We start from the raw sequence: 27,692 nt of genomic DNA on the forward strand, positions 1-27,692 counted from the left end.
TGTGTGTGCACAAGATGTATCATTTACTCCATTATGTCTGTTCCTTTGTGATCTGTGACATTAGTACTTACTCTAAAATGCATCCAAATCACAAAAATATCTGTAATTAATAAAGTGTACTCCCTATACGTAATTAAACTAAAATGCAGTCGTTCAAATTGTATTTTCATAGGCAAATATTAGAATTCTTGGATCATCTGAAAATGTAAAAGCTGACAAAACATGATGAAACCTACACTCTGCTCTGATGAGAAAGTAACAATTATGGTGATGAATTATTTGTTGAAACATAGCTGGTAATTGAGGTTTTCAATGCAAATTTACAAAATGTGGAACGCTATCTTGTCTGAGCAAAAAGTCCACTTAAGTAACATTTGATCCACCAAATGTATATCTTATGAATTTTTTTTTACAACATTTTATTTATTTTCATGAAGTGATGAATAGAGATACAAAAAACGCTCTTAAAAAACAACTAATCTGCCAACCATATTTTTTTCCTGTGTGTTCCTTTTGATTTGGAAATGTATTCGGATTAGGTGATATTTACGAGATCCCGCGACCCTGAGTGGGTGGCAGTAGGAAATGGATGGATGATATTTAAGACAGACCCCATATACATAACATTTACACTTAAGCTTCACACATTACAGAACATGTATAGCACAAGAAATAATGATCATAATTAAAGTGTTCAACATGATCTTTAATCACAATTATAACTGACAATCTCTGTTATTAGTCCATTGAGCTTTAGTGTCCCTTTAAAAAATATATATATATATATTTCCAGCTTCTCAAAATGTAAATTGGTATTCTCCCATTTTTAGACTTAATTATACACGTAAATTGGTAGTTTCAAGATGTGCAGTAACGCTACATATACTCCAGTTTACCCATTACTGTGATGGAGATCTGACATTTAAAAGGACACCTTCCGTGAACGCAGCACTGCAAAACTGACAACGAGCATGATCAAAGAAGACGTAGTTGGGATGAGAGGGTTCGCTTCCTCTCCTGGTATGTATTGTGAAGACGAGCCAAATTAACCGTTTGTTTTGACATAATTCTCAAAATAAGGAATGTTTGAGTTAACCCACTGTATAATAAATGCGGACAGAGCTTGGCGACATTTACACATTTTACAAATACTTTTAAAACACTGAAAATTGAATTGTTACATTGGTAGAACTTCAATAAATGTTTAAATCTTAGACATCGATTTGTAATGTTCTGAGAGATAAATAGTGAATATATTAGTCCAAACGAGCTCTTTACTTTAGTAGCGCTATACTTTTAGACGAAGGGACACGACCCAGTCGGATTTATATTTGGCGTTCATTCGTCTTTGGCTGGTCAACCGTTTTCGTTGGTCGCGCTAGATGCATGGTAGAAATCCAGCTTAGCCCTATCCCATAAAGTGAAAAATACCTTCCTATTGTTATCAGAGTGCAAAGCATCTGGAAATTCTCAGCCGAAAGGTGTGTGTTTTCGTAGCCAGAAACGTTTGGTATATTGTAACGACAAAAAAAAGGTCGTAACTCCGGAATTATTTCAGTTTATCAGTGTAGCGTCTTCCTAGGAAGGGTGCTAAAGCTAGCGAAGGCTAACGGCATCAACGTTATGAGTGAATGTTTGCTCCATCTAACACTTTGCAAATATTGCGTGGTGTATCGTTAAACTATAGGCTAGTAATTTGCATGCATTGATAATTAAAAATTGGAGCTTTTCAGCATTAACGCCACTTTCGGCAGTTGAGAGTAACCTGTATGGCTAACGTTGTGTTCACTGGCTAACAACAGTTACATCCCAGTGCTAGCTAATTGACCGTGGATATTTTGTTGTCTTATGCCCAAACAAACTCTACGGAAATGCTGCTGTCAAGTTAGGTTAACTGTTACTTTTATGTGGATAGGATGTACTTGACATCTCTTCATAAGTGACATTCTCTTCCTTTTCCCCCAGGTTTTGTCAGAAGGCACTGAACTGTTAAACCGACTTCCTAATATCTCTGAGGCCAGGATCAAGTGGTTAAACCGAAGGGCAGTGTGAAAATACACCACTTTAAATGGAATGCATGCCCTACTGTAGAAGTTAACTTATTTGTCTGCAGGAAAACACTTTAAACATCTGAATCGTCACCTGGAGCATAAATGAACGAGGACGCCGTTGAGAGTCAGACCCTTGGCAGTGAGCCTGTGGAGGAAAATGAGGAAGAAAACATCTCTCCTGAGAAGGAGAGTCCCGAAACAGGAAAGTCTTCTGAGGAAGCACCAATACCCTCAGATGACACAAAAGAGAACCCCAGCCCTGACCCAGAGGAAGACATGCTGGCAGATGAGAAAGAGGAGGTTAAGGCTGCTGGTGGTGAGCCTCTAATTGACTGGTTTGAGCCTCTTGAAGATGACGACGATGATGATGCCAATAGCCCAGATAGAAACGATCCAGAGGAAGAAAGTGTGGCAGGAGAAAGTGAAAAGAGTGAAAGCATTGGAGGCAGTGAGAAGCCCTTGAAAAAGCTCTATCAGTAGGTGGAATAATGTTGTTTTACTTCCATCTGTGGTCATGCTTTGTGATGCAATTCTTTTCCCTCAATATGTTGGTTCTCAGCAAATCAGTGACATTTTATATTGTGTTCCTGTCATGAGCATCATTGTGTCTAAAATGGATTTTGATGTTTAAGTTCATCTTCAAAGCACAGGAGTGGAATTATCATACATGGGACTAAAAGATGGTAATGATCCACGTATGCCAATATGTCTATATTAGTCTTCTGACTCAGTTGAGCAAAGAAAGTGTTTTCAGATATTTTTCTCCCATCTTTTGATTTTTAGGCTGAATATGCCTCGGCGTAAGCGATCACACCCTGATGAGGGATGGGTCGAGTGGCCCGTTCTTGGAGGGGGTTGGAAACGCAAAGAGGTTGTACGGCGTTCAGGGTCTAGCATTGGCCAGAAGGATGTGTATTACCTCAGGTAAATACTGCCAGGTTGAAAGAATTTTCTCTGCTCAGGTGGATAAATGCACTTGCTTATCATTTTTATTATTTAGCTGTTTGAATTATGAATGAAATTATCTAATTTCAGGCAAAATTTGAGTATTTTTCTCTAAATATTCAAATGTTTGACAATTATCCACATTGTTCTCTATATTTGATTGTGGTTCATGAAAATTTAGTGTCCGCTACTAGTCAAACACAAAAAAGAAATGTGTGAAGCGATGGGTGTTTTTCTTCAGGCTAGCAATTGATTAATCCAAAATGTATATTCAACAGATGAAGCGGTTATGAAAACTTACCTGCAACTTGTTTTTAGTGGTTGTAATTGTTGTTCTTCGCAGTCCGCAGGGTGATCGAGTGAGAAGCAGAGTAGAGCTAGCAACAGTGCTCCAAGGACACCTTGATTTGTCCAACTTTGAATATAAAACCGGCAAGTTCTACGAAGGAGAAGTGCTGCCAATGAGAGTTCGAGGTAGAGGAAAGGTATAGTATTATGGTAATTAAAACGTTTGACAGTTTGGGGGCCTGTATAGCAGTCAGTCACATCATCGTTTGTGTTTTTTGTCCTTTAGAGAAGGCTGCGAGAGCGTTCCTCCTCAGAGTCCAGTTGGTTGGAGAGAGGGGAGGGGGCAGAGACTCCTGACTCATACCACAGGCTCACCCCAAACTCCGGGCCCAAAATTGTCAACCACAACCAAACGAACGTCTCTTTAAACAGCTTAATGGGAGCCTCAAAACAAACCTGTCGTGCTGACGATCCACCTACAGAGGATAAGATTAAACTTCCTTTCCCCTCCTCGTCTCGGTCGCTTCCACTTCCTTCCATAAATGGAGAAATTGGGTTAGAAGACGGCACTCTGTAAGTCTATAATTTTCTCATCTTGCATGATATTTAACGTAATCTCTAAAACTCTTGCTGACCCTGTAATTAAGGTCTTGAAATGTGAGTTGTTAGTGAGCAAATATGGACTGAGGATTGTCATGTTTTTCTGCAGGGTCTGTGCCAAGTGTGGTATTTCCTTCACAGGTACTTGGTATGACAAACAGAGGAAGAGGCCCTGCTGTCCAACCTGCTGGGGTATGTCTGCATAGAGAGGCAATGCTGCGTCTAAAATAAAAGCTATAAAGTAACACCTATTTTTTTATTTTATTGTGTAATTGTAACTGTTTGCTTCTTTTAAAAATTCCAGCGGCGTCAAAGACAAAAGAACATCCGATGATCCGTTTCAGGAAGGTAAAGTATCGTCTGTCAGCAAGCTGCAGGCCCAAACAGCCGCATCTGGCTGCGAGCGTACATGCAAATATTCAGACTGCGATACAGCTGTCTCAGTTCATCATAACATACAAAAGTTTCATCAAATGAAAAGCCTCTCTCATTTTGTTTACGTCGATGGTAGTGGATTCCCTGTGGTCAGTGTGTGGGATGTCACAACACGGTCAACTGTGGACAGTGTGCTAACTGCAAGCATGGACTACAGAGTCCGGAGTCCAGAAAGCGCATATGTCGGAAACGCAGATGTATATGTCCTATTCGCAAGGTCAGCTGATGAGTGCATGCACCTGCTGTCGATTTAGTGTTGTTTTTCTTACTTTTACATCATCAGTATTTTCTTCTTCGTGTCGTTTCCATCAGAGTCCTGGAAGTGGAAGCTTCATGCACCAGAAGCCTTACGTAGATGTTTCTGAAACATATGACGACAATCTGAGTTTCCAGGTAATAAAGCACAGTCACCTCCACTAAATATTGTACTTTCATTGCCTTTTCAGTTTCCTAATATCTTCTTATCGTTTTACAGAATGAAGTCACTGACTCGCAGGTAACACTTTTGTAATATTGCCGTATTTGTTGAACTCGACACTGAGTTTCACGTCTTTCCATTTGAAGAATGTCAAATGTTTTTCCCCACATAGCACCCAAGTCTCAAAAGCAGCGATACGGAGAACTTCTCAGTCAACGTGGACCTCGATGAGGACGACATGTCAACTGACGACGATGATGATGTGAGTTTTCTTTCTTTTTCTTCCTTCAACATGCAGTCCTGCTGACAAGAAGATGTTATTTCCTACTGCAATACAGAGAGAACCCCTTCAGGTTTGAATAGTCTGAAGCCGTTTTAGACACGAGCATCAAAGAGAATGTGAGGGAATTTTTTTTTTTTCTCGAGTAACCCCTCCTATTTATTATTTGTTGTTTCCAAGGATCCAGACTGTCTTGTAATCTTTAAAGTGGTCTTGAGCAATAGCTTCCCAGGCTTTCTAATGGTCTTTCAAAGTGTTTGTTAAGCAGTTTTTCACACATTTTCAGACCAGTCCTTGTGCCTGACCATTTTCAGAAGAGTTCTGAGCTTAAAAAGGTCCCTAACTCAACAGATGAGCTAGGAATGAGTCTTAACCTAACCAACAACTGCAAATGACCAATTTTAAGTAGTATCTTTAGGCACATTGCTACCACTAGACTGTTGCAAAGACAAATACATTCTTCCCAGTTGGCTGCATCCATAAAAAATACCAAAGACTGCATAGTCTGACAGACATGAAATGCAGTTTTTGCATTAACAAGGTCATTCCCAAAGAGCTATTAGCTGAAAACTTGGCATGGCTGCTCGTGGTGTGCAGTGATTCCTTAAGAAAAATAAAGGGTTAGAGTAGCAGATGAACACTATCTGAAAGTGTTGTCCTTAAGAAACGGGAGAAAATCCAGCACAGATCCATCTGCTGTTCACTGAAGCATCATCAGAAATGGTCTCCATGGAAGGGTGGCTGTCAGGAAGCCATTCTTAAAGAAGGGAAACAGGGAGAAAAGGCTGAGCTATGCTGAATGACACAAGAAGTGGACTGAAAATCAGTGGCAACAGGTCTTATGGAGGGATGAATCCTCCCCAGAGCCTGGACCTCAACATTATTGAAGCAGTGTGGGATCATCTTAACAGAGAACAGAAACAAAAGGCAGCCAACATCCAAAGAAGAGCTTTAAGATGTCCGGCAAAAAGCCTGGAGAACTATTCCTGAAGACTGCTTAAAGATATGACAGAAAGCTTGTCTCAGAGAGTTCATTAGAATTGTACAAACTCTGTATTTAACAGATATGCTGCATATCCATTTTCTGTTTGCATGTTCCTTTTAACCCCCTGTTTTCCTGGCTATTTGAAAAGAAATGAGGGGTGACTAAAGACTTTTGCAGTTCTTTATATACTACTTATTTTCAAAAGGATTCACATGCATCCTGTAAGATCTCAAGTTGGTCTTTTGCTCTACCAATTTCCAAATGGCAAAGAGCTAAATAGATGGTCAGTTGACCTTAGAAAGCTTTTCTCTACCTGTGTTACACCTTTTGTATTGTGGGTAACATGACAACGGAAACCCGCTGAATGACCACAAATCTCTTTTTTTTTTTTTGACAAAATAATGCAATAATTGACTTTTTTCTTTTTTGCCCTATCATTCTTGCTTTTTAGTGGCATAAGAAGCGGAAGCGCCGTTCCTGTGGGGAGTGCAAGGCCTGTCTCTGCAGGAAAGACTGCGGCACGTGCGATTTCTGTATAGACAAACCCAAGTTTGGAGGTAGTAACAAAAAGAGGCAGAAGTGTCGTTTACGACAGTGTCAGCGACAGGCAATGGTAACAGTCCCAGGTTTTAGTGATGTATTTGTTGGGTTTTGTTTCATCGTTTATATCACATTTTTGGTTGTAAACAGTCCTGTGCTTATATTTGGCAGAGACATTTGTTGCCCTTCCAGATGGGACTAAGCGAGTATGGGCCTGATGGTCCAATGCTGCCAGGCAGGCCCAGACCTTACTACACATACAGTCGAAAGTCAAGTTTTAAGAAACTTAGAGGACAGCAGTTTGGGTTGGATTTTACTGATGACGATGATGATGACAGTAATTTACAACCAGTGAGTGGTCAAGAACCTTTGTTCCAAAATAACTTTCTTCTTTGCTTGTTGTGGTTGTTGTAGGAATAACACCTTGTCACATTTTATAATTCAGTAAGGACTCTTGGGTTCTTTTAGCCTCACTCATGTTATAATGTCATAGATGAGCTGGAGCACCGAGTCTCCAAGAGGGACCAAACACTCCTTTGATGTGAATGTCAGAAACCACCAATCATCTATGCAGGTTTTCTTCTTCTTTTTTTTTTTAAGCACATGCTTTTGATACTAAAGGTTCTCTAAACAAAACAGAATTGATTTTGTCTTTCAACAGTTGAATCACTCAGATTTTGGGGTGCGGAATGGACTCCTCGATCGAGTCCCTCACATCAGCAACCATAACCATGCAGTGAGTCCACATTCTTCTGTCTTATCGCTTCTGCATCAGACTAAAAATGTGACGCATACGTAATGCACATGTTGGTTTTTTCAAAGTTTGGGAGCCTTTTGCTTTAAACATCTAAGCCGCTCAGAATGTTTTATATATAATTAGTTGGATTTTTCTGGCTGCCTGTGTACAAATTATAGCTGCTTTGTGCCTAACCGTAGCATGAACTCAGACCAGTAAAGATCTTGGCCTTGTGTTTAGACCTAAGAACTAAGTGAAAATACTGTTTGAAAGGGGGAATTATTCAACCACTTTTCAACTTCATACATTTTGATCAGATGGCAAAAGGTGATCTTCAAAGACAGTTATCAATACTTCAGCAGTCGGGTAACTTCTACTAGTATCAGAACAATGTGGAGGCTCATGGTTTTTTCTTTAGTCTCTTTCCATGAGCTTCTTACATTTCGCTTATAGAAATACAAACGTGTAGCAATGTAATGATGGACAACAACATAGAAGCTGTAGATACAGGCTGGTGTGTTAAATACTGAAGGAATATGGTCTGTAAAGCCATGCATATGAAAACCAGATAGATGCATGTAGAACAAGCACAAACAACAGTAACCTAATAGTAGAAAAATTATCTTTGCAACAGACTGTTTGTACCCAGTAACTGCTCAGAAAAGTACTCATGAATAAAATAACGTGCTGTCCAGAGGAATCTTAGAATCGCTTGACTTTGGAGACAAAGACTGTGTCGTCTGTTCTCTAACTGGATAATCTGTTCCACAGCACAGTCCAGCTGGTGTCAGTAGAGGATGTGCTATGAAACTGTTTGTTGGTCTAAAATACTGGAATAGCAGTAGGAGCTGTTGTAGTACTTGCAGAAGTTGAATAGTAGTGCCGGCTATATATATAGAAAAGCCCTATATATATATATATATATATATATATATATAAGCAGACAAGTTTTTGTTGGAGTTGTAATGGCAACAGTAGAATCACAATCCCCAACACAATCATACCACTTCCTATTTGTACAGTAAACAAAAGGAATTGTTGCTTGACCGAAAGTGCTTTAACTAACTGTTCTTTTTCCTCTTTAAATCTTTAAAATGAAGTCTCAAAAGTCCCCCTGTTGAGTGGGTTTCTGCACTTGCTGCTGCCCTGTTCTCAAGGGGATCACATATATGCAAGCAGCAAAAGCATGCCCCCCCCTCTCCCCTCAGCACCATGCACTTCTGCTCATGAGTAGGTCCTGGTTACTGGTTTCCATGTGTGTGGCTTCTTAGACTGACTAAATGCTTTAGAATACGTTTTTAGATGCAGCGGTTCAGTCGTTTAATGCTCTTCTTACAGTAGGGTTAGTTTGAACTGCATCAGTCACTTGGAGGCAGTGTAATCCATAAAAGTGAAGCTACTAGCATAATGTGCTCCAAATATCTGACATGAATGTCTGCAGTCGAGTTACGGTATGGATAACGAAAGAAGACTGTTGAATATTAGACATTTAAAGTCGGTGATAGCTCGTGTGATTCAGTATTATGCAAGCGAGATTCAGTCTTAGTTAATTTTTCCCTTAATATACTGTAGTTTTGAATGTTCGCCTTTTGTTAATGTAGGACCAGCAAAGCCGATGGGATACAGAGAGATCGCACAGACGCAGAGATGGTCCAAGGCAGGTTGAAGAAGAAGAAGAGGAGGAGGAGGAGGAGGAAGAGTTCCCAATGGTGAGCATCCTGCTGAAACTTTTTTGTCTTGGCGTTCCGAAAGACCCCACATAATCCTGTCTTATGTTTTCATCCTCATGTTATCTGTAGATTACGCAGATCTTCAGTTTGGCTGAAAACCCAACTGGATGTGGGACAGATGTAGACAACCAGCTCATGAAACTACTGCACTCTTTACGCTCCTCTGTACTGCCAATCCTATGGTATGCTATAATGGTGGAAGGCCCGCAGCTGCAGCTCATCCAGTGTTCGAAGCAGTCCAACATGGCCGACACCATGGTGCTGATCGACCCCGGCTTCTGCTATCAGGTCACTGTCCAAAAGCAGCCGCTGCTCCCCACCCACCCGCTGTATGACAGCTACCCGGCCCATTTAACCTCCGTCACTGAGGTGGTCAATCTGCTGTTGGGCCTGGAGAAGTACATTGTGTGCCACGGACTTCCCCCAAAGGAATCGTTTTTTCACCGAGACCCCATCATACTGGAGCGGGCTTCAACGTGTGATTTCTTAGTCAAAAAGAACGAGAGTGTCTGCGCCAACTGCAGATTACTGCAGCGAATTTAAACTCCACTCGGACGGAGATCAAAAGGAAAAAAATTGTGACCCAGATGGAGACCACTGATTTTCCTGGTGCGACTTTGTGCCATTTTTCTTTTGTTTTTCCCAGTGGTGATAATATATATTATAAGACATTTTACAGACTTACCTCTGGACTGTAATAATATGATATGCTCATCTGAAGATTCACCAAAGGCATTCCAGGAGATATATGAATACATCCAGGCTTGTTTTTCATGCTGGTGTAGGGCTTTTCTAAGTGATAGTGTGGGTGAGCGTGGTCAATTCCTTCCTCTGTGTGTTAGTGTCCTGTTGGTTGATCTAATTCCCTTTCTGAAGAATGTCCCTCACTCCCCCCTCATTCTTATTACAAATTGTAGGAATCATTTGACCTCAAACTTTGTTTTGTAACTCTAAATAAAACTACACTGTCACCAGCAACATTGTTCACCACATTGTCAGGCTAACTGCATAATGTGCATCTTATTTAATGGAGTTTGAAAAGAACTCTTCTGTTTGCATCCTGGCCAGTTTTTGTAGTAATTTCTATGATTACGTCCTGTTGCACCTACTGTGTCCCTACATGTAGGACTACTTTCATTCTGTTCCTCTGGCAACAGTTTGACATGTGTTTTTTTTTATTTTTTTTAAATGGTCTACTAACCTACTTTTCATGCCTCTGAGTTATCATGCTTTCCACTGCGTGGAGATAAATGAAGACGGTGAAATTAATCAAGACATCAGTGCTCAGAAAAATAATAATCAGTTGTGTGTGATCAGTGGCCGTTTTTCAAATGAATTAGTAGCTCTTCAAAAAACAAACCACTACCTCTTCATGCTAATGACTCGACGGGGGCCATTATCAAAGTGAAACACTTTAAAGTGCTGTAAATAAAACACAGTAAAGCTATTCTGTTGTTACATTTGAGAGAGAAAAGAAGAAGATGAACGTACCCAGTCAAATTTCTGTGAAGTCCAAACCCGAGAAAGGGCTCAGAATTTGGAGCACATTTTTCTTTGGGGCTGCAGCAGATGCTGTGGCACGAAGCAAGATATCGATATGACTGTCAGGGTCTGCATGTCGACATTTGTCTGTGAAGACAGCGCATTTCCTTGATGTACGCCTGTAGAATGTATTTTCCAGAGTGATCTCTTCAAATGAAAGTGGTGTTGTTGTCCAAAGTCATCGCACAGATGATGCTGTTTATTAGTTTCATAGAAGTGTGTTGAACCTTTACACCGCCCCCCCCCCCCCCCCCCATTTCTATTTCTTAGTAGAATAACACTTGGTATTTAATACATTTTCTAAGCTTTTGATGCCCCCCCCCCCTTTTTTTTTTTAATTGTGTGACCATTCAGATTTTCTCCCATCCGTCTCCTCTGGGATGATATTTTGGGATAACTCAGTGACTTTTGACAATGTGAAACTTTATGCATTCTGGACATATGTAAGTATTTTTGTTAACTTGTTTTCTTTAAGTAACTGTGCACAATTTATGCTTTCAAATACTATTGTGGGTTAGTCTTTGAATTAAAGTTTATTTGAAGAGTGGGCTAAAGGTTTCACATATTTTGGTTTTGTGGAAAACAATATTTAGCTAATATGTGAGAAACATTACCTCAGTAGACGCTACTGGCTCAGAATGTGTTAGCCACTGTTAAGCTTAGCAAACCGTTCCAGCATTGATTTTATTACCAAGCGTTTAGGAAAACTACAGCTTGTACCTTTAAACTAAATGTGGGACTCCGGTTTGTGATGTTAAGCTTTCCTTTATTTGTGGTGTATACATCGTTTTCTTGGGTCAGTCGCGTCCTTGAACAGCCGTTTTAACATAAACGTGTTTGGACCTCTCGACTGCACAACTCTCCTGCGACTACACGGAAAAAGCGGCTATTTTTCACTTGCATCGATTTCAATGCTCACGTATGTTCTATTTTCAGAATGCGATATGTTCTCTGTGTGCGTGCCTACGCAACCACTGGATGATATTTGGATCACTGGAGTGAGCGGCGCGCATTGGATGCGTGCAACATCTGGGAGGGGCATAGCTGCTGTGACCGTGTTGAGTCAGTCGGCTGTGGAAAGCAGCGGGTTTTGATTCGGTGCAGAAGGGAGACCTTTTCTTCTGTCGGAAAGCAGGTCTGCTGAGATGCGCAGGGCTCCGACGCAGCGGAGGACGCGAGGGTACTGGTGAATTACAATTGGCACGCGGAGCCACCATGAGAGGGGGGCTCTTTTCGCATACTGCCAATTTCAGCACATTTTGTTAATTGAAGACTTCTTCTCAAAGGCATTTCGTCTTGCGGTCTGGCGCAGGAATGTTTTTTTTTCTTCACATCTTTGTTTTGCAGAAGAGGACCGCGGAGACCTCCCAAGACATCGGTCATGCTCTGTGGTAAGAGGGGGCTCAGCTCCAAGATGTCCTTATCTTAACTGGGCGTTTCAGCGTATATCAGTAAACAGTAAAAAAAAGAATACCTCGACGCGAACAGAAGTCTACAAAACGCTGATTAAATAAAAGAAAAAGATATCTGGTCGTACATTTAGCTCTCGTGAACGGGTTTTTCAGCGTGGCAGTCCGTGACACACCTGCGGTATGTTATTTCTTCCATGAATTAGTCCAGTGTGTATCATCATGAGCCGGGGCTGGCGTCTGCAACGACCACGCAGAGATGCAGGATGGCTGCAGCCTTACCTTGCAAGCCGGGTTTCAGGAGGGTGCACGCGCCGTGTGCCAAACGACACATCCGCGCATTCAACGCAAAAACTACGAAATAAGGCCGAATATTCTCTTTCATATGTGAACGCGTTGTTCTCAGCAAACAGGAACGCATTGTTTGTGTGGCAGCTCCATTAGAAGGCAGGAAATACCCATTACTGATTACTGCATCTGAAGGGAAACGGCAATCTTAAAGGAGTTGGAAAAAAATCAAATAAAAAAATCAAATAAAAAATTGGTGTCAGGCTTTCTGGGAATGTAACTTTTCCTTGTTGCTGGAGCTTAAACGGGCAGAAGCATCCTGCTACTGCTGTCTCTCATTGGTCTCTCTGTTCCCACCTACAAAAACCGCCTGGTCTCATGCAGGAGTGTTAAGCCCTATTATTAACAGATTCCTGAACAAGGGATGCCTGTCAGGATCAGAAAAAGCTAATCCATAAAGTGTTGTGTGGGTCAGTCAGTGCCTTCAGGGTGATTCACTGCTCCCCCACCTTTTGGTGTGTCTGGGAAGCACCTCTGTTTTCAGAAGCGTATTTTCCTTTCAGCTGCCAAGCATTTTTGAAAGTGTGAATTTCTACTTTCTTAGGTCAGTGTCTGCTGAGAACATCAGAACAGTTACAAAGAGCTTTAGTTTGCACTTTAGCTGCGATCTCAAACATGTTGGTCTTGTTTTTGCCCCTTCTGTTTTCTTTTGTCTTCAACTTTGACTGCATTTCTCATTACTTGCTATGCAACGCTGCTTAAGTTTTTCAAGCCATTCTGAGCTTCAAACTGCAATCAAACAAAGTGAAGTTGGAGCTTGACTCAGATTAGTGGGAATCCTATTGTTATTTTGTTACATCAAGGTGACACTTCTCCTTTTATGAGGCCCTAAACACATGGATTAACACAATGAGAGCATCTGGTTCAGAAGTAGGTGACTGACAATACCCAGAGTGTAAAGTCAGACACTCACCACCTGATCTGGAGCCAGCCCTTTAAATACCTTCTCACTTGAACATTTGCACAGATTTAAAAGGAAAATAAGCTCAGGGAATCAAGTCCCAGACCTTATCTAGTGGCAGTCATGTCAGAGACAGGAGACAGTATTTGCCCACTTTTCTTTAAATCACAAAAGAATGGGATGAGGCTTTGTGTATTCCAGTGTAGTAATGCACGTAACTCACCTCAGAAGTCTGAATGAAAAAGCCTTAAACAGTTTCCAAAATCAACAAAGTGGATTACAGCCACTGTGGAGCATATAAACACTCACTGGAATACATATAGAAATCTCTCCAGGTGTTACAGAGCTGAGGGAAAATGTATCAAAAATAATCCCCTTGGACATCAGAGCCACATTCCTTTCTTTATTACTCCCCCTACCTAAGCTCAGTGGATTTCAGGTGGATAGCAGCCACCAGGGTTGCTCTGCTTTGCCCGTTGTTTTTGTTGCACGTGCACAGGTAAGCGTCGAGGCCAGGAAGAAGAAATGGAGCCATATGATTGGTCAGCTCATGTTAACCTGCTGTGTACTGATAAGCACGTTAGAAATCAGTATTTCACGGCTATGGAGTGCGCAAGAGGAGATTATATCCGTGAGGGGATTGGTGGGGGATGGGGTCACCTTACCATCAATAAGCCCTGCACAGTTCTGTGGTTGGGGTTGCTCAGGTGGGGATGGTCCAGTGTTAAATCCTCCACAGTGAATGAACTGCATCTGCGAACTGGACCAAACAAAGTGAGAGGGTGTCAGAGGACGAATGCAGGCAGCAACAACACACCAAATGTTGTCATTGTAGGCTGTTGAGTGGATAGTGAGAGTCAGCATTCCAACGCTCGTCACGGATATTTTAAAGCTACACACTTTCAAAGAAGCACTATTTGCTTAGTCTGACCTCCTCTGGAACTAGTGTGAGACCCTCATGCTGCTTTAACAGGAGCTGTGTGCTTGTAACCCTAATCTGGTCACCATGTGTGTATTGACAACAGTAGCAGCTGTGTCAACACCAACAGTCAATATGAAGGCAGCAGCCTCACCTGTTCCAGGCTGGAGGTGAGCAGCTGCTCCACACTGTCTGGCACCACCAAACCATGCAGCAGATATAAGCTTGTTGCAGAAACATCTATGATAACATATTGAGACGTACATTTGAAAGTCTTGAACGTATCTGTTGCATGAATACTGTTGACAACAGTTACCCTTTTCCTGGGACTCCTTGGCCAGATAAAAACTGACTGCAGGGAGAGTAAATCTCTTTAGGAGCTGAGAGACATCATGTTTATCAAGGGATTAATAAAAGCGTATAAAACTGTAGCCCTTAGGAATTTAGATTTACTATGGATGCTGAAATCTAATATGTATTACTTTAAATCTGAAGAGAGAGCAGTGCAGCTCCTCGTGAGAACATGGTAGGAGCAGACCTACCGTACAGGCTTCAGTGTTCAGCCCTCTGGACTTGAATATTAAACTCCTCCCTGATTTGCATTTGTGCGATACGAGCTGCGCAGGAGCAGCTTACTCTCATTGCACAGCTCATGTTTAATCAACATAGCCTCCCCAGTGCCATCTATTCTGCCATCCAGAGCCCCTATAGGTGCAAAGTCTACATGTGTTTGATGATGGTGTGATGCTCATATCTCTTCTATTCACATCTTCTTCAAAGATCTTCTCTTTGATGCTGATCTCGCTGACTCGTGTTTATCTGATTCTTCATTGTCCGACCAGCTCTCCTGCAGGCTCTTCTCAGGAATGTGATACCTGTGTACCTGCACACATGCACGCCAGATGTTTGAAAAGTTAGCACATGAGCGCAACCACTGACCTCGTCAGGTGTGTTGTTTATTAGACATGGTAGTGATGAAAGCATGACTTGTGCAGTTCATCTTCATTTTTCTCTTGTCATTCTCTGCAGTTGGCACCTTTTTGTTGGCTTAACCGCTGCCGCTCATATAAAAGCTCTCAGGACTTGTGGCGCAACCTTTGCCAAACAGCAAGAAATTAATCGTTAATCAAAATTCAGCAAACGCTGGTTGTATTGTATAGATTCTTGCTATTTCACATACTTCATCTGGTGCTCGTCATGCACAACAGGTCCATACAGATTAATTTAATGACTTTAGTCAGGTTGTCAGATGTAATGAAGCTGCTTCCTTTCGAGTCGATGAGCTCCAGAGCTGTGAAATATGACGGCGGTGTTGCATTTAGTTACTGGTGGTGCAGTGTGTTGACCTTAGCAAGAGATATGAAGAGGACAATTATTAAGTTAAGAAAGTGACTCAATAACATAAGTCACACAACTCATTTTTTAAGAGGCAGAGTGTCTCATTTCTTACATTGTAACAAGTTAAAGAATGAAAAGATAAAGTATAGCAGCCAGGGCAAAAAAAAAAAGCGTTTTACCAGACGATCAGGGGAACATTTTAGTGAGCAAGAGCACCAAATTTCCAAGCAAATGTTTTTCGTCGCAGAACAGAGCCATTCTTAAGAGGCATGGCAACCTTTTGGCTCCGGTATTCAGCTGCCCAGCGACAGCCCAGATGAATACCAAATGTCTCTGTCCATCTTTTCTCGACGACTTCTCTCAGAGGGTTTACTGCTCTGTGGTTCAACCGAGAGCAGACATAACACTGTCTTGTTTGTTCTCAGGTGAAAATCCCTCCCAGTTTATTAGATCAACTTAAAATCTGATCATGATGTGCTCTGTATTGTCTAACAGGATTCATGTGAAGGGCTTTTGTCTGAGCGGCGGTCGTAAGTCTGCCACATGTTTTTTGTGAAGGCTCCCACTTGTCTGTCAATGGGAGGTCAGGCATGCTGGGGGTTTTCACACATTACAGGAGCAAACAGCAGTTACTGGTTCAGTTCCAGGACAGGAGCCAACGCAAACTCGGAAGAAGCATTTCAAGTATGTCTTCACAGAAAGTGAGCTTCATTGTTTCTGGTGTTTGAGTCAGGAAAACAGAACGCTGTGCTGCTGGCCCGAGACAAGCGAAGAGCTGGTCGCTTTTGAACAGTAGCTTTGAGGTGGCTGCTCAGACTAACTGAAAGATAAACGTTTCCTTTTGAAAGATGTGATGCTGGCAGAAGCAGTCTTCGGAAGGGTAATTCTCATCCAGCCCTTGAGGCCTTCAGTGTAGATTTGTGGGCTGAATGGAGTCGTTTTCTGATTTACTGGACTGGCAGGCACACAGCGGGAGTCTTGTTTATGGCAGTGATTTGTGATCAACGATGAGTGAGAGGCTTTTGGCAGAAGACGCTACTACTATTTTTGGGTGTCAGGTCTCTATTGGGTGTTAGGGAACAGGGTTAGTTTGTACTGAACCTCCATTATGTGGAGAAAAAGTACAAAGTGCTGCCCACTTGCTGCAGGTGTGTGAAGAAAGAGCTACTTGTCTGAAAATGTTTCTGTTTTGTTTAAGAAAGATCTGATATGGAGAAGATTTGATATTTAAGCCAGGAAAAAACTGCACTTAATATTTAATTTATTCCTTGCCTTTGATAATCATCCCACCACCTTGCCTTTGGCTCCTCTGGCTTCTCTCTCTCTTTTCTTTTATAGTGAAAACTATGGAGCTTTGACTTGATCCAAACAGGGATTGGGTTTCCCCTCCTTTGTAGCTGTCCATACATCATTGTTTACTTATCCTGTTTCATTTTTCTTTCTCTTTGCATATTGAAAATAATCAAGCCTCACTTTGAATATTGCAGCCAGAAGGAATTGTGGTACAGAATTATTTCCTTTTGTCCATTGTTTACTATATGTAAGGAGGTAAAACAGAACATATTGAACTGAATTTCCTTAGAATTTAGAGTTCAACCAGCTCTTATCATGACTTAGATGCTTCCAGGTCATTTCACTCATTCAGGAGCCATCCTAGTATAAAAAGACTCAAACTCACTCCATCACTCGCTTTCAGAATGTCTTATGCATTAATTGTGAACTTATTTTATACATTTTCTATCATTGATATAATTAATACAAATATTAATTTGTAAAATCTTTTTAAGGCTCCTGCTGATGGTACCCTGTGCCCTGTGATCTAGGACTCACCCATGCTTATCTACTGCTAATTTGACAGAAATGCAACTCCCTCCACACCTCAAGACAGCTATGGCTACAAGGTCAGAGACAGGAAAACTAAGCCTGAATATGTTTCGTTCATCCATGTCAGCTGCAATTAAGCTTGAGTTTTTCTTTATCAGTTGAGGACGTGGCTGGGAGCGTGAGTCGTGAAGTCCCCAGAATTACATCACATGGAGGTCAAAGGACAACTGATCACATCCATGGGTTTGGGGGCTCCTGGTGAGTGATTATGACTTCTTGTGGTGCATGAAGACACACTCTCCTGCCTGGACAAGTCTGAAATGGCCTGAAAAATCTATCGGCTTGTTTTTTGTTTTTTTTTTCCTGCAAGTTTTTCTCAAGGGAAGAGTCAGCTTTATAAACATCTGCATATGTCAAGGCCTTTTGTTCACATACTGTCTTCACAGCTGCCAGATACTCTTATCTGAACAGTATGAAGCTGAGAGAAGATAATCACATTGAAAAAAACACTTCAACGTTCAGCCACTGTGAAACAGCATTAACACACAAATAACTGCATGCGTTATGCTAATGAGATACTTGACTGAGAACGTTTTGTATTTGTATAGGACTTTACATCTTAATGTGAGCGATCTGTGCTAAAAAATGTATGGATTCTGTTGTCTTATGCGTGTTGTGTCTATAGATGTTCAAGGCTGCCAGGACAGCAAGCTGCAGGCTGAGAGGATCACAGCTCTGCAGGAGAGAAAGCAGGCCCTGGAGGCTCTTCTCAATGCCAGAGTGGGAGAGCTCAAGCAAGTGTGTCTGCAGGAGGCAGTGAGTAGCTTTCACTTCATCTTTTTAAAGGGATGTAGGCCAGTGTAGAGAAGTTCTCACCCTCTGCATCCCAGATATAAGGATGATAGATGCGATTGATCGTTAAACTCATTGGCTTTACATCTCCATGTTTGTGTAAACAGCATGTATTTGTCCTCTGAGCTCAGAAGCATCAAGAACTTGTTGATTGTTTTCTCAGATACAATAGGCTGCAAATGAATTTTTGCTTGATAGCTCCTGAGAGCACATGTTAATGAAGCCACAGCTGCCTGTGCTCTTCTTTAACAGCTGTTTAACACATCCCCATGTTTTCAGCTGAATGTATAGTGACTCACTCCATCTTTCAGTGCACACTATCCAGGGTGTGGAAGTTGTTTTGTTTTCAGTGTAGCTCAGCTTAGAAGCCTGAAGCCATACTCTGCAGAGATATTTTACCACAGTTTTTTGGGTAAATTACAGTATGATGCAGCCATTTCAACTAGCATCGTTTTATAATTCAGGGCAGTAGACCTTTGAGGGATGCTTTTTTTGTGTCACAGTAATCTATATCTATATGGCATCTATATAGTATAATTTCATGTAACCTAATAGGCCAGTGAGAATAATTGTAGTTATTGAATGTCCTTTACAGGAGCTGACTGGGAAGTTGCCACGTGCTTTCCCTCTGGAGATAGGAGAGAAACCCCCACCGTTGCAGCGCAGAGCTGGCCTGGCGCCCAGCACCAGGGTAGAGGTAAGTCAACACTTTGAGCATCAATTGTGTTTACGCAGCAGCTGTGTTGCTGGTGTACTTGTGGTGTAACGTGGCCGGCTGTACCCTGGCTGCAGGATGACTTTGCCCAGAGAAAGCAGATGAAAGCCCTCATCACCGGTGCTCTGTACAGAAACTCGGAATCAGACCGAAATGGTCCAAATAGCAAGAGGACAGTCCATCGGGGATGTCATACAGGTACAGGTACACTGACGTTAAACCACACCAACACATTTCCCAAAAAGAAACAAATAACGGAAGTGGGGGAAAAAAGCAAGCCACTCTGTTACATAATATCCTCTAAAAGAAACATTGATCTTTGCACTTAAGTTTAAAAACAAGAAGTCATGCAGCTTTGTCCAGAAACTGAATAGTTTGTTGTTTTTCAGAGGACACGGTGATGTCAGAAAGCACCAGCTCTATGTCAGATTCAACATCTCATGACAACGGTGAGTCAATCAGTCCTTTAGAACTGGCTGACCACAGTCAGGTCAATGTACTGTTATTCTTTTATTATTTAAAATACATCTAACAAATAATCACTTGCTGCTACAGTACTGCTGTTACTCCAGACTAGCATGTGTCTCATTGTGCCTTTAATGAAGATTTTTAGTCATCAGTGAGAGGGCTACAAAACACTAATTAAAGATCATTTGTGTTTTCTCTACTAACAGAGTCTTCACCCAGTGTGGCAGCTGACCAGCGCTCTCTTTCTCAGCCCCGGCTCACTGTGGGCAGCCCCGACCACAGAATCAGCAGAAAGCTGTCTCCAGTAGATATTTACTACGAGATGAGGACACGCCGCAACTCAGTCACAAGTTCTGTTAGGTACTTGTCTTAATGCGGTCCTCTGCTACAGCTTAGGCAGTGCAGCCTGTTTGATCTGTCGGAGAGCAAACAGTGTCATATATGTAGGCATATATCGTCATAAAGGTAGTAAACCTTTCCTTGTTGTTCTTCACAGCCCCACTCACTCTTTACCTAGAAGTGCTTCTAACATTGAAGGTAGAAGTGTTCCAGCAACTCCTCTATTGGCCCGAACCGCTCCAATAAGCGTTCATGTGAGGTAATGTGTGACACTGGCTGCCTCTGTCAGATGCACCCATGCAGCACAGCCACAGCTCAATCCCACTGTAATAACTGGCTGGAAATGGTTTCATGATTTAGGTCAGGGGTCGGTGACCGCGGCTCCGTAGCCGAATGTAGCTCTGTTGCGGCTCCCATATTTCCCAATTTCATTTTAATTTATTTCATTTTAGTTTGTTAGTCTTTTAAATGTAATTCTACATGTGAAGATTATGGTGATCTTGTAAAATTAGAATAAAATATGCGCCCCAATTGAGATGCAACACCCGCTGGCATGTGATTTATTGAGCTTTTCGACCCCCAGTAGGCCAAACATGGATAAATCCGAGAAAAGAAAAGTTTCTGAAGGAAACAGAACGTTTAATGCTATGTGGGTTTGTTTTCACTGCCGACGAGACTAGTTTACCAATATGCTTATTATGTGGTGAGAAATTGTCAAACAACAAAAAGTCAAATGTTGCAAGATATTTTTCCATAATTAACACACAGCCTTTGCTGAAAAATATCCGGAAGGATTTGCTGCAGGTGGATAATTTAAGTTCAAGCAAGAATAAAAGTTTGTTTTCTCTGTGTTAAATTGAGCTACTTTAGTTAATGTTTGGACCTCAGGCATAAAAATGTCCCATCTTAAATGATTTTCTGTTTAATAACTCATCTTTATCAATAGTTGAGTCCTCTTTTCATGTAAGCCATTGTGCTTATTTCTACCATAGGTCAGATGCATCTGGTGGTAATGGGTTGAAGCAGTGGTCTGGCAGCATGGATGTGCCATATATGATCCCACTGGCTCAAGAAGGCTCCTCTTCAGATCGCCGAAGCTGCCCATACAGCTCCCGAGCAAGGCGCAGCAACAGCTCTGAGGCCCTGCTGGATAGATCGAGCCTCTCAGATGATCCTGCACCCAGAAACGGTATGCCACAGAGAGGAGGGCCCTACAAGAGCTCAGAGACACTGACTGATGGCAAACTGCGGCACATTCACCTCGGCAGCCCCGAGAGACACGTGGACAGCTCTGTTGAGCAGGTTAAAATGCGTCTGTCAATGGGTGGAAGAGGGGCCAGCGTAGGCTACAATGAGTTATTGATGGACTATATCTGGGGGAAACAGCAGAGAATGCAAGTGCAGCACCCACTGTACCAGTCTACAGGAAGAATCTGGCAAGACATGTCCTCTCCTCGCTCCTCTACTGCTGTGGCGCCTCCTCATACCAATGGATTTTCCCATTCCCAGGTGCACCTTCCCAGTGCTGCACCTCCTTACAGCCCCATGGTCCTCAGAGGTTCCCAAGCTGAGCTACGCAGGGTCAAAGTCACCAGAACCAAATCTTGTGGGCCCTTTATTCCTTTGCAGCAACATGCCCAGGATGGCATCCTGCTGTCAGCGTACGAGTCCCCCCTTCCTGCAACTGGCACCACCACATCCTCCATTCCCAACTTGCATCCTTATCAGACTGAGCTGTCCGGTCCCCCCTTCAGCCGTAGACCACCACAGTTTTCTCTTCCAACTCCAGAAGATTCTACAAGAAGCCTGCATAAAGCTCTGGCTCTGGAAGGACTGAGGGACTGGTACCTGAGGAATGCTCTTGGCTACCACCCAGCTGCCTCAAAGAGCCATGAGGCAGGGATTTCTCGTCTCTCACACCCCCACCCTCTGGTGCACCAGGCCCAGTCTCTTCAAGGTGAACCAGCTAACCTCCAAAGGTCTCAAATTCCCCAGTCAGCCAGCTTCCATGGTCACCCACTGCATGGACGGTCAGTATTTTTACATTTGTATATTTGGCTGTAGTTATTAGTATCATGACCTATAATTCATACACATACACACAAACTAACTTATACAATAATAAACTGTTTTCAACAAAATTATTCCCTAATCGTATTTCTATCAAAGCCGCAGCACTGTCATAGTAAGTGATTTTTGTCTCTGAGCAGACATACCTCGATATACCTTTCAGGCTTTTTGGGGAGCCAACAGCAAGTTCTGACACCAAGCAAATACTTACGACTACAACCTGTTCATGAAAAAAAAACTAACAAACTTACTAATCACTCATTTTTTACTGTTTTGAAGTTGTGCAGACTTGTCAGTCACAGTTAATTGGTTGCAGAATAAATAGTACAGCTACTTTGATGATATGTTGCTGCACAGATGTTCTTTAGTTAACATGACGTGCTGTAAAACACCACCTTCGCTCGAACTGTTATGTCATTTGAGGTTTGAACTGTAAAAAAAATAAAACCTGTGGTGTTTCTCGTCTGAGTAACTATTAGCTGTCAGACCCTCTCTGTTTTATCAAACTGTGCTCGGTATAGAAATCCCACAAATAACATGTAGAGCTGCTATAATGCAATATTTTCTTCTTTTATAAAACTTTTAACGTCACAAAAATATATTCAATGTGTGGTTTTAGTTTCACTGGTGTGCCTCTTGTTCTGTGCTGTATTGATTTTTTTTTCCTTCTCGACAGGTCAGTGGAGTTTTCTCTATATCAGGAGACTCCAGATCCACAAATACAAGAGGTGACCCCAAAGGAGCCCAGTGCAGACCCAGGCACCTTGGTCTGAGGCAGCAGAATACACTCACACATACAACCACACACACCACATTATATGAGCTGTAGCCTCATTTAGACTTGCATCCTGAAACAGTTATACAACTGATACAATGTGACCTCAAAAGCAAAGCAAAACATGGCAACCTCAGCAGAATGAAACTGGAGTAACCGACTAAATCTGTAGTTTGAAAAAACCTTGGAAAGTTCCCAGTGTTATATCTTAGTTTAACAGGATGAACTTCAAGCTCAGTATTCTCATAAGAATGTGCACTAGTGCCGACTTCTGGAGCATTTTACACCAGTATGGTCATTCTGTATTTCATATATAAATGTTTCTGGTCCAATATGAGCAGTAAAACCCTTCACAATAACCCTGAAAAGTCTCCCAAGATATAATTTTTTACAGAATATAACTCTCAGTTACTATTTTCTATCTTCTGAGATAATAAGAACAGTTATATTAAAGAGGTAATTTATTGCTCATTAACTGTGTGACACACAAAGATGTCCCTATCTCACTTCATTTGAAAAATATTATGACATGCCATTGAATGTGTGTTTTTAAACTATATAAGACGCAAAAAAACATGCCTCAGTGCTCATCTGTCGTTAATTATGCAGCCATTTTGTCTTTTTTTCCCCCACATTTGATAAAATGAAATTTGCCATGGACTGTAGCTAGATGTGTCTAGACAGGAGTGCCTAAATGTTTTAATATCTGAACTGAACCTTGGGTAGGAAACTTTGAAGTGCTGGCATTGAGCCTCTGTGAGCTTTGTTGAATCAAAAACTGACACCATTTCACAATGTCACTCAATTAGGGTATTTGGATTGAAGTCATATTGTAGTTTTCTTTTTTTTTGTTTGCTTTCTACATTCAGCTCAGTGCTGGGTTATAAATGTAGCTTTGTCTGTGCAGACTATGACAGAATAATTAAATCAGCTGTAAAGAAAAAAGACCTGTCATATGGCAGTAGCACATGACTGTTCCAACAACAAGCTGCATTTACTTGTGGAGAATTTGAGTGTGATACAGAGCACTTTATGAACATCTTAAGCCTTAATTCCCAATTAAATTGTCACCAAGAGAGATGACAGGCAACAGGAGGGTTTAGACAGGGTTTATATTGGGGCAAATTTAAAGAAAGTGAGTTTTTTCCTAAATCTGCTGACAGTATACATGAGTTTGTACATAGTGGGAATTGTACTGAGTTTCAACCTAACATTTTATTTCCATGCTAACAATGAAACTAACCACATAACACTGTATTTAATCAAAATAATCTCCAGTGCTCCTTACACCCCCATGTGAGTGCTATTTAACTGGTCGATGGTGTGAACAGAAGAGGACTGCTGCAGTATTAGATGATGGTGTGAGCAGGTCTCATACCGGTCTCATAGCTGATATTTAAAAAGACTTCAACTCATTTCTTCGGGTATTTTTTTTTCTTTCCTTTTTTTTGGAGAGAATTAACTTAATTTTTTTCTCTTTTTTTACACTATGTTACACAATTAGGACATTTTTATAATTAGTCTTTGTAGCATAAAACAAATATCTAGAATGGAAACCGAAAATAACTTAGGTGTAACATAGTGTTGCATGTTTTTGTGTCTTTTTTTCCCCTTCTTGATTCTTAGCCATTGTGGGACTAATTTGAATGTAATCCTTTACACATTTCATCAGCCATGTTTTTATACTCGGTTATAAGCTGTAGCACTCTGGAAATGTTATCCGTTTTTCTTCTGTCCTTTGCGTTCGCATCGTTTCAGTTTCCAGCTTCACAGAGCTCCTTCCAGCTCATTAAAACCTGAAATCAAAGACCAAACTGCTGTGCACTGGGGGTCAGAACGGTATTTTTCATATTATGTACTCTGTAAGTTCGAAACAAATGATATAAATTTAGCTCTAAAGCAAATGTATTCAAACTATATTATATTTATGAACCTATAACATTTTGTAGCCATCTACTGTAGCTCTTTATCAACAGTGTGGGATTTGCCAGTGTGTGTTTAAAATATTTCATCCAGCAGTGTGACGTGTTAATATTTGATTACTCTTTTTTAAAAAAGATATTTAAGTGCAGCTGTTTTATCTTACCCTTGTTCCTTCATAATCAGGCCTATGGACTTAGACTTAAAAGGCCTGTTCTCTGCTGTATGTATGAGATTGTGCATTCATTCTACTAAATAAAGTGTCATGTTGAAATGAACGTAAAATGCGTAATACATGTTTGTTCATTCCAAAACATGTGGCAATGGGGGAGCTTTGCTGAAATAGCTCTGTGTTTATACTTTTATAGACAATAATAGTTTTCACGGCACCAAAACCTAACTGGTAAAGGACAGAGCATTGCAAAAGTATTATCTCCCTTTGGTTAGTTTCCTGTTATGATCAATTAAAACTAGTCATATAGATGGATATGTTTGGAGATTTTATGTAATGGACCCGCAAAATCTTTTCAAATTTTTGATAAATGGAAAAACTGTAACATAGTGCATGGATATGTATTACACTTATTTGTTTGAATTCCTTTGAATTTGAATTGGGATCTGGTCCAAGTGTGAGCGTGTGTGTGGTTGTTTGTTTCGTTTGTCTCTGTGTGGCCCTGTGATGGACTGGCGACCTGTCCAGGGTGTACCCCGCCTCTCGCTCAATGACTGCTGGGATAGGCTCCAGCCCCCCCGTGACCCGACCGACTAAGCGGGTATAGAAAATGGATGGATGGGATCTGGTCCATGCAATTGCCCTCCAATATCAAACGATGAGTTAAAATAAATCTATCCTTGTACAATCTTAGTTTCACATGATTTCAGTATGTACAAACCTTATAGCGAAAGGCCCAAAAGTCTGCAACACCTCTAAGAAATCAGCATCATGAAGACCAAAAGAAAACTGAGAATCCCTCTGAGCACCATTATTAGAAAATGAAAATAATGTAGCACCACAATAAGACCTGCCAAGAAATGATAGTCTGACAAAACTCACAGGTGTGACATAACTGACCAGAAGAATACAGTCAAGGCATTTCATAAAATAGTCACTTAAGGACTGTATCATAGTCAACAGTCCGTGTTTGGAGGCAGAGTGATTTTTGTGGCAGGACCATGCATTATTGTCAAGCTGTAGATCGCACTGCGATGACTGATGTTTCAAAGTAACCTTACTTTGAAAGTCATTTTTGTTTTAGGTGCCAATTTGTCGGATTTACACATGAAATGCTGTGTGGTAAAGGTTAGTAAACACCATGACTCATGTTCAAATCGAAACTTTAGAAATGTATTGACTCATAACTTCCTGAACATGCTATAGAATGTCTGGTTAAATGCTCTTGTCTTAATTTTTAGCCCCCTTGATTTGATGTGAATGAGTCATAGCTCAAACTCCCTTTTGGTTGTACAGCAGCTGTAATTATCATCAATTATCAAAAGCATGTGTTTTTTTTTGTTGACAATCAGGTTCTGTGCTTGCTGGCTCAACACAGGGGACCACTGGTTTGTTAGTATACTTTTAAACACACGCTTATGTGTTGTGACGATACAGTTTTAACAGTGCATTTGTACAAATTATAAACTAAAACAATTCAACAATACAAACAGGAAAGAACTGATGAAAAATATCAGTAATTTTGATATTTTGTTTTGTTACTGTATTTAGGGGAAGATGTAGTGGGAGTCACTAACAGAAGCTAACTGGTAAATGGACCACATTTTTCTGTTAAAACCCTGCCCCCTAGTGGTGATAGTTGATGTGTTTTAGAACAGAATGATCAAGATCGATGACTTTAGATTAGATTAAGAGTGGGGAACTTTTGGGGGTTAATAATCCCAGTTAAAGAATAAATAGTGACCATGTAATTACAGAATCTGATTGTTTTCTGGTTGGAATGAATGTCTTCTGTCTGTGCATGTTTGAACCATGTGGGTGTCAGGTGACAAGATGATGAGGAGTGGGAGAAAGATGGCTGCACCAAAACAAAACTTGTCTGCGTTAGATAAAACTGTTTGTGTGTTGTGGATACCGTGACTTTAGGGTTGTTATTGTGTGGATTTTAAATTGGAGTTCCTTTGCACATTTTTCTTCCATTCCTGAATTGGAAATTCAGCTAAGACTGTCGTCTCTCATCAGTTTCAGCTTTTGACTTTCACGGGCTCTTGGTCTTTGGCAGAGGAAGGGGCACAGAGTAAACTGAGCTGTAAAGGTCTGCTTTCACTCTACATCTGTTTATAGACAGCAGGAGACGTGAGGTCTTGTGTGCTGCTCAGTTTGCGGCTTCATTAGCCTTCTTCTATTGAATAAACTGTTTTTTCCTAAAACGTTAGGAAAAGAAAAAACATTGAAAAGGTCCCCTTTCATTTTAAGATGAGCAAACTTATGACTTGTAAATAAGACACATTTTAAAAAAAACAACATCTAATGCACTTAGTGACGGCATTTTGGGGACTGGACATTGTGAGCTTTTGAGACTGTACCTGTCTCCTGAGCTGCTGGCCTCCTGTTTGAACTGGTTTAAAGAAGAGCAGGGAGGACAGGTGGATTGGGAACTGAAGCAGGTGCTGCTTCTTTGTTGTTGCAGTGAGCATGTTTTACAGGATACATCATTCAAGTCACTTAAAGGACAACGTTTGTGTAGTGAATTCAGTTATACTTACATACTCCTTCACACCAGAAGCGTTGTGTGGGAAACTTGATGGGCCACTTTAACTGTGGTTCCCATGTTAACATTTGAGAGCATCCACACCGGCTCCGCCACAGGACATTAGGGGTGGGCGATGTGACGATATTAAATCGTGAACGATTGCAACGTGAAGACGATCCGTAACGATCTGTCAAACTGCAGAGATCGTGGGATCGTCTCGGGCACATTCTATAAATTGCAGTTCTATGCTGATGCACCGACGCACCAGACGTATTACGTCATCAACCCGCTCGACCAATCACAGCGAATTACGGGCAGTGACTCGCTTTCTTACCCGCCTCCTTGTTTGTGTGTGTAGCGGTAGCCGCATGGAGAGCCATGGCTGAAAGCCAAAGGGAGGAGTTCCACCTCCATTATATGGAATTGGTTTGGATTGTCCGCAACTGATCAAGCGCAAGCAAATGTAATTTGCAAAGTTTGCACAGAAACGGTTCGCACGTCCGGTGGCAACACAACGAACCTGTTCAATCACTTGAAGAGGAAGCATCCCAAACAGTAT

The 27,692-nt window shown here is 41.3% G+C and overlaps 2 protein-coding genes across 4 annotated transcripts; both read left to right on the forward strand.

Moving 5' to 3' along the window:
• Window positions 1-1,365: 1,365 nt before the first annotated feature.
• Window positions 1,366-11,104, forward strand: mbd1b (methyl-CpG binding domain protein 1b). Of its 2 annotated transcripts, none has more exons than XM_072382800.1 (17): window positions 1,366-1,481; window positions 1,966-2,527; window positions 2,835-2,975; window positions 3,340-3,481; window positions 3,571-3,857; window positions 3,994-4,076; window positions 4,189-4,232; window positions 4,396-4,536; window positions 4,632-4,712; window positions 4,795-4,815; window positions 4,910-4,999; window positions 6,454-6,615; window positions 6,693-6,893; window positions 7,036-7,116; window positions 7,204-7,278; window positions 8,880-8,987; window positions 9,078-11,104. In XM_072382800.1, exons 2-17 carry the CDS (start codon window positions 2,154-2,156, stop codon window positions 9,549-9,551), a joined length of 2,505 nt encoding a protein of 834 aa, XP_072238901.1. In that variant the 5' UTR covers window positions 1,366-1,481; window positions 1,966-2,153; the 3' UTR covers window positions 9,552-11,104. The 2 variants fall into 2 exon arrangements, with proteins under 2 accessions (XP_072238901.1, XP_072238902.1); XM_072382801.1 differs by having other exon boundaries at window positions 6,714-6,893.
• Window positions 11,105-11,627: 523 nt separating this feature from the next.
• ccdc120b (coiled-coil domain containing 120b) lies at window positions 11,628-24,686 on the forward strand. 2 transcript variants are annotated; one of them, XM_072382802.1, is made up of 11 exons: window positions 11,628-11,941; window positions 17,253-17,366; window positions 17,448-17,547; window positions 17,975-18,105; window positions 18,737-18,838; window positions 18,934-19,054; window positions 19,246-19,305; window positions 19,531-19,684; window positions 19,821-19,922; window positions 20,656-21,693; window positions 22,410-24,686. In XM_072382802.1, the coding sequence occupies exons 3-11, from the start codon at window positions 17,499-17,501 to the stop codon at window positions 22,504-22,506; spliced, it is 1,854 nt and encodes a 617-aa protein (XP_072238903.1). In that variant the 5' UTR covers window positions 11,628-11,941; window positions 17,253-17,366; window positions 17,448-17,498; the 3' UTR covers window positions 22,507-24,686. The 2 variants fall into 2 exon arrangements, with proteins under 2 accessions (XP_072238903.1, XP_072238904.1); XM_072382803.1 differs by lacking the exon at window positions 19,821-19,922.
• The last annotated feature ends 3,006 nt before the right edge of the window (window positions 24,687-27,692 follow it).

Source organism: Leuresthes tenuis, unplaced genomic scaffold, assembly GCF_036924035.1.
Source record: "Leuresthes tenuis unplaced genomic scaffold, fLeuTen1.0.hap1 SCAF_3, whole genome shotgun sequence".
Taxonomy (NCBI): Eukaryota; Metazoa; Chordata; class Actinopteri; order Atheriniformes; family Atherinopsidae; genus Leuresthes; species Leuresthes tenuis.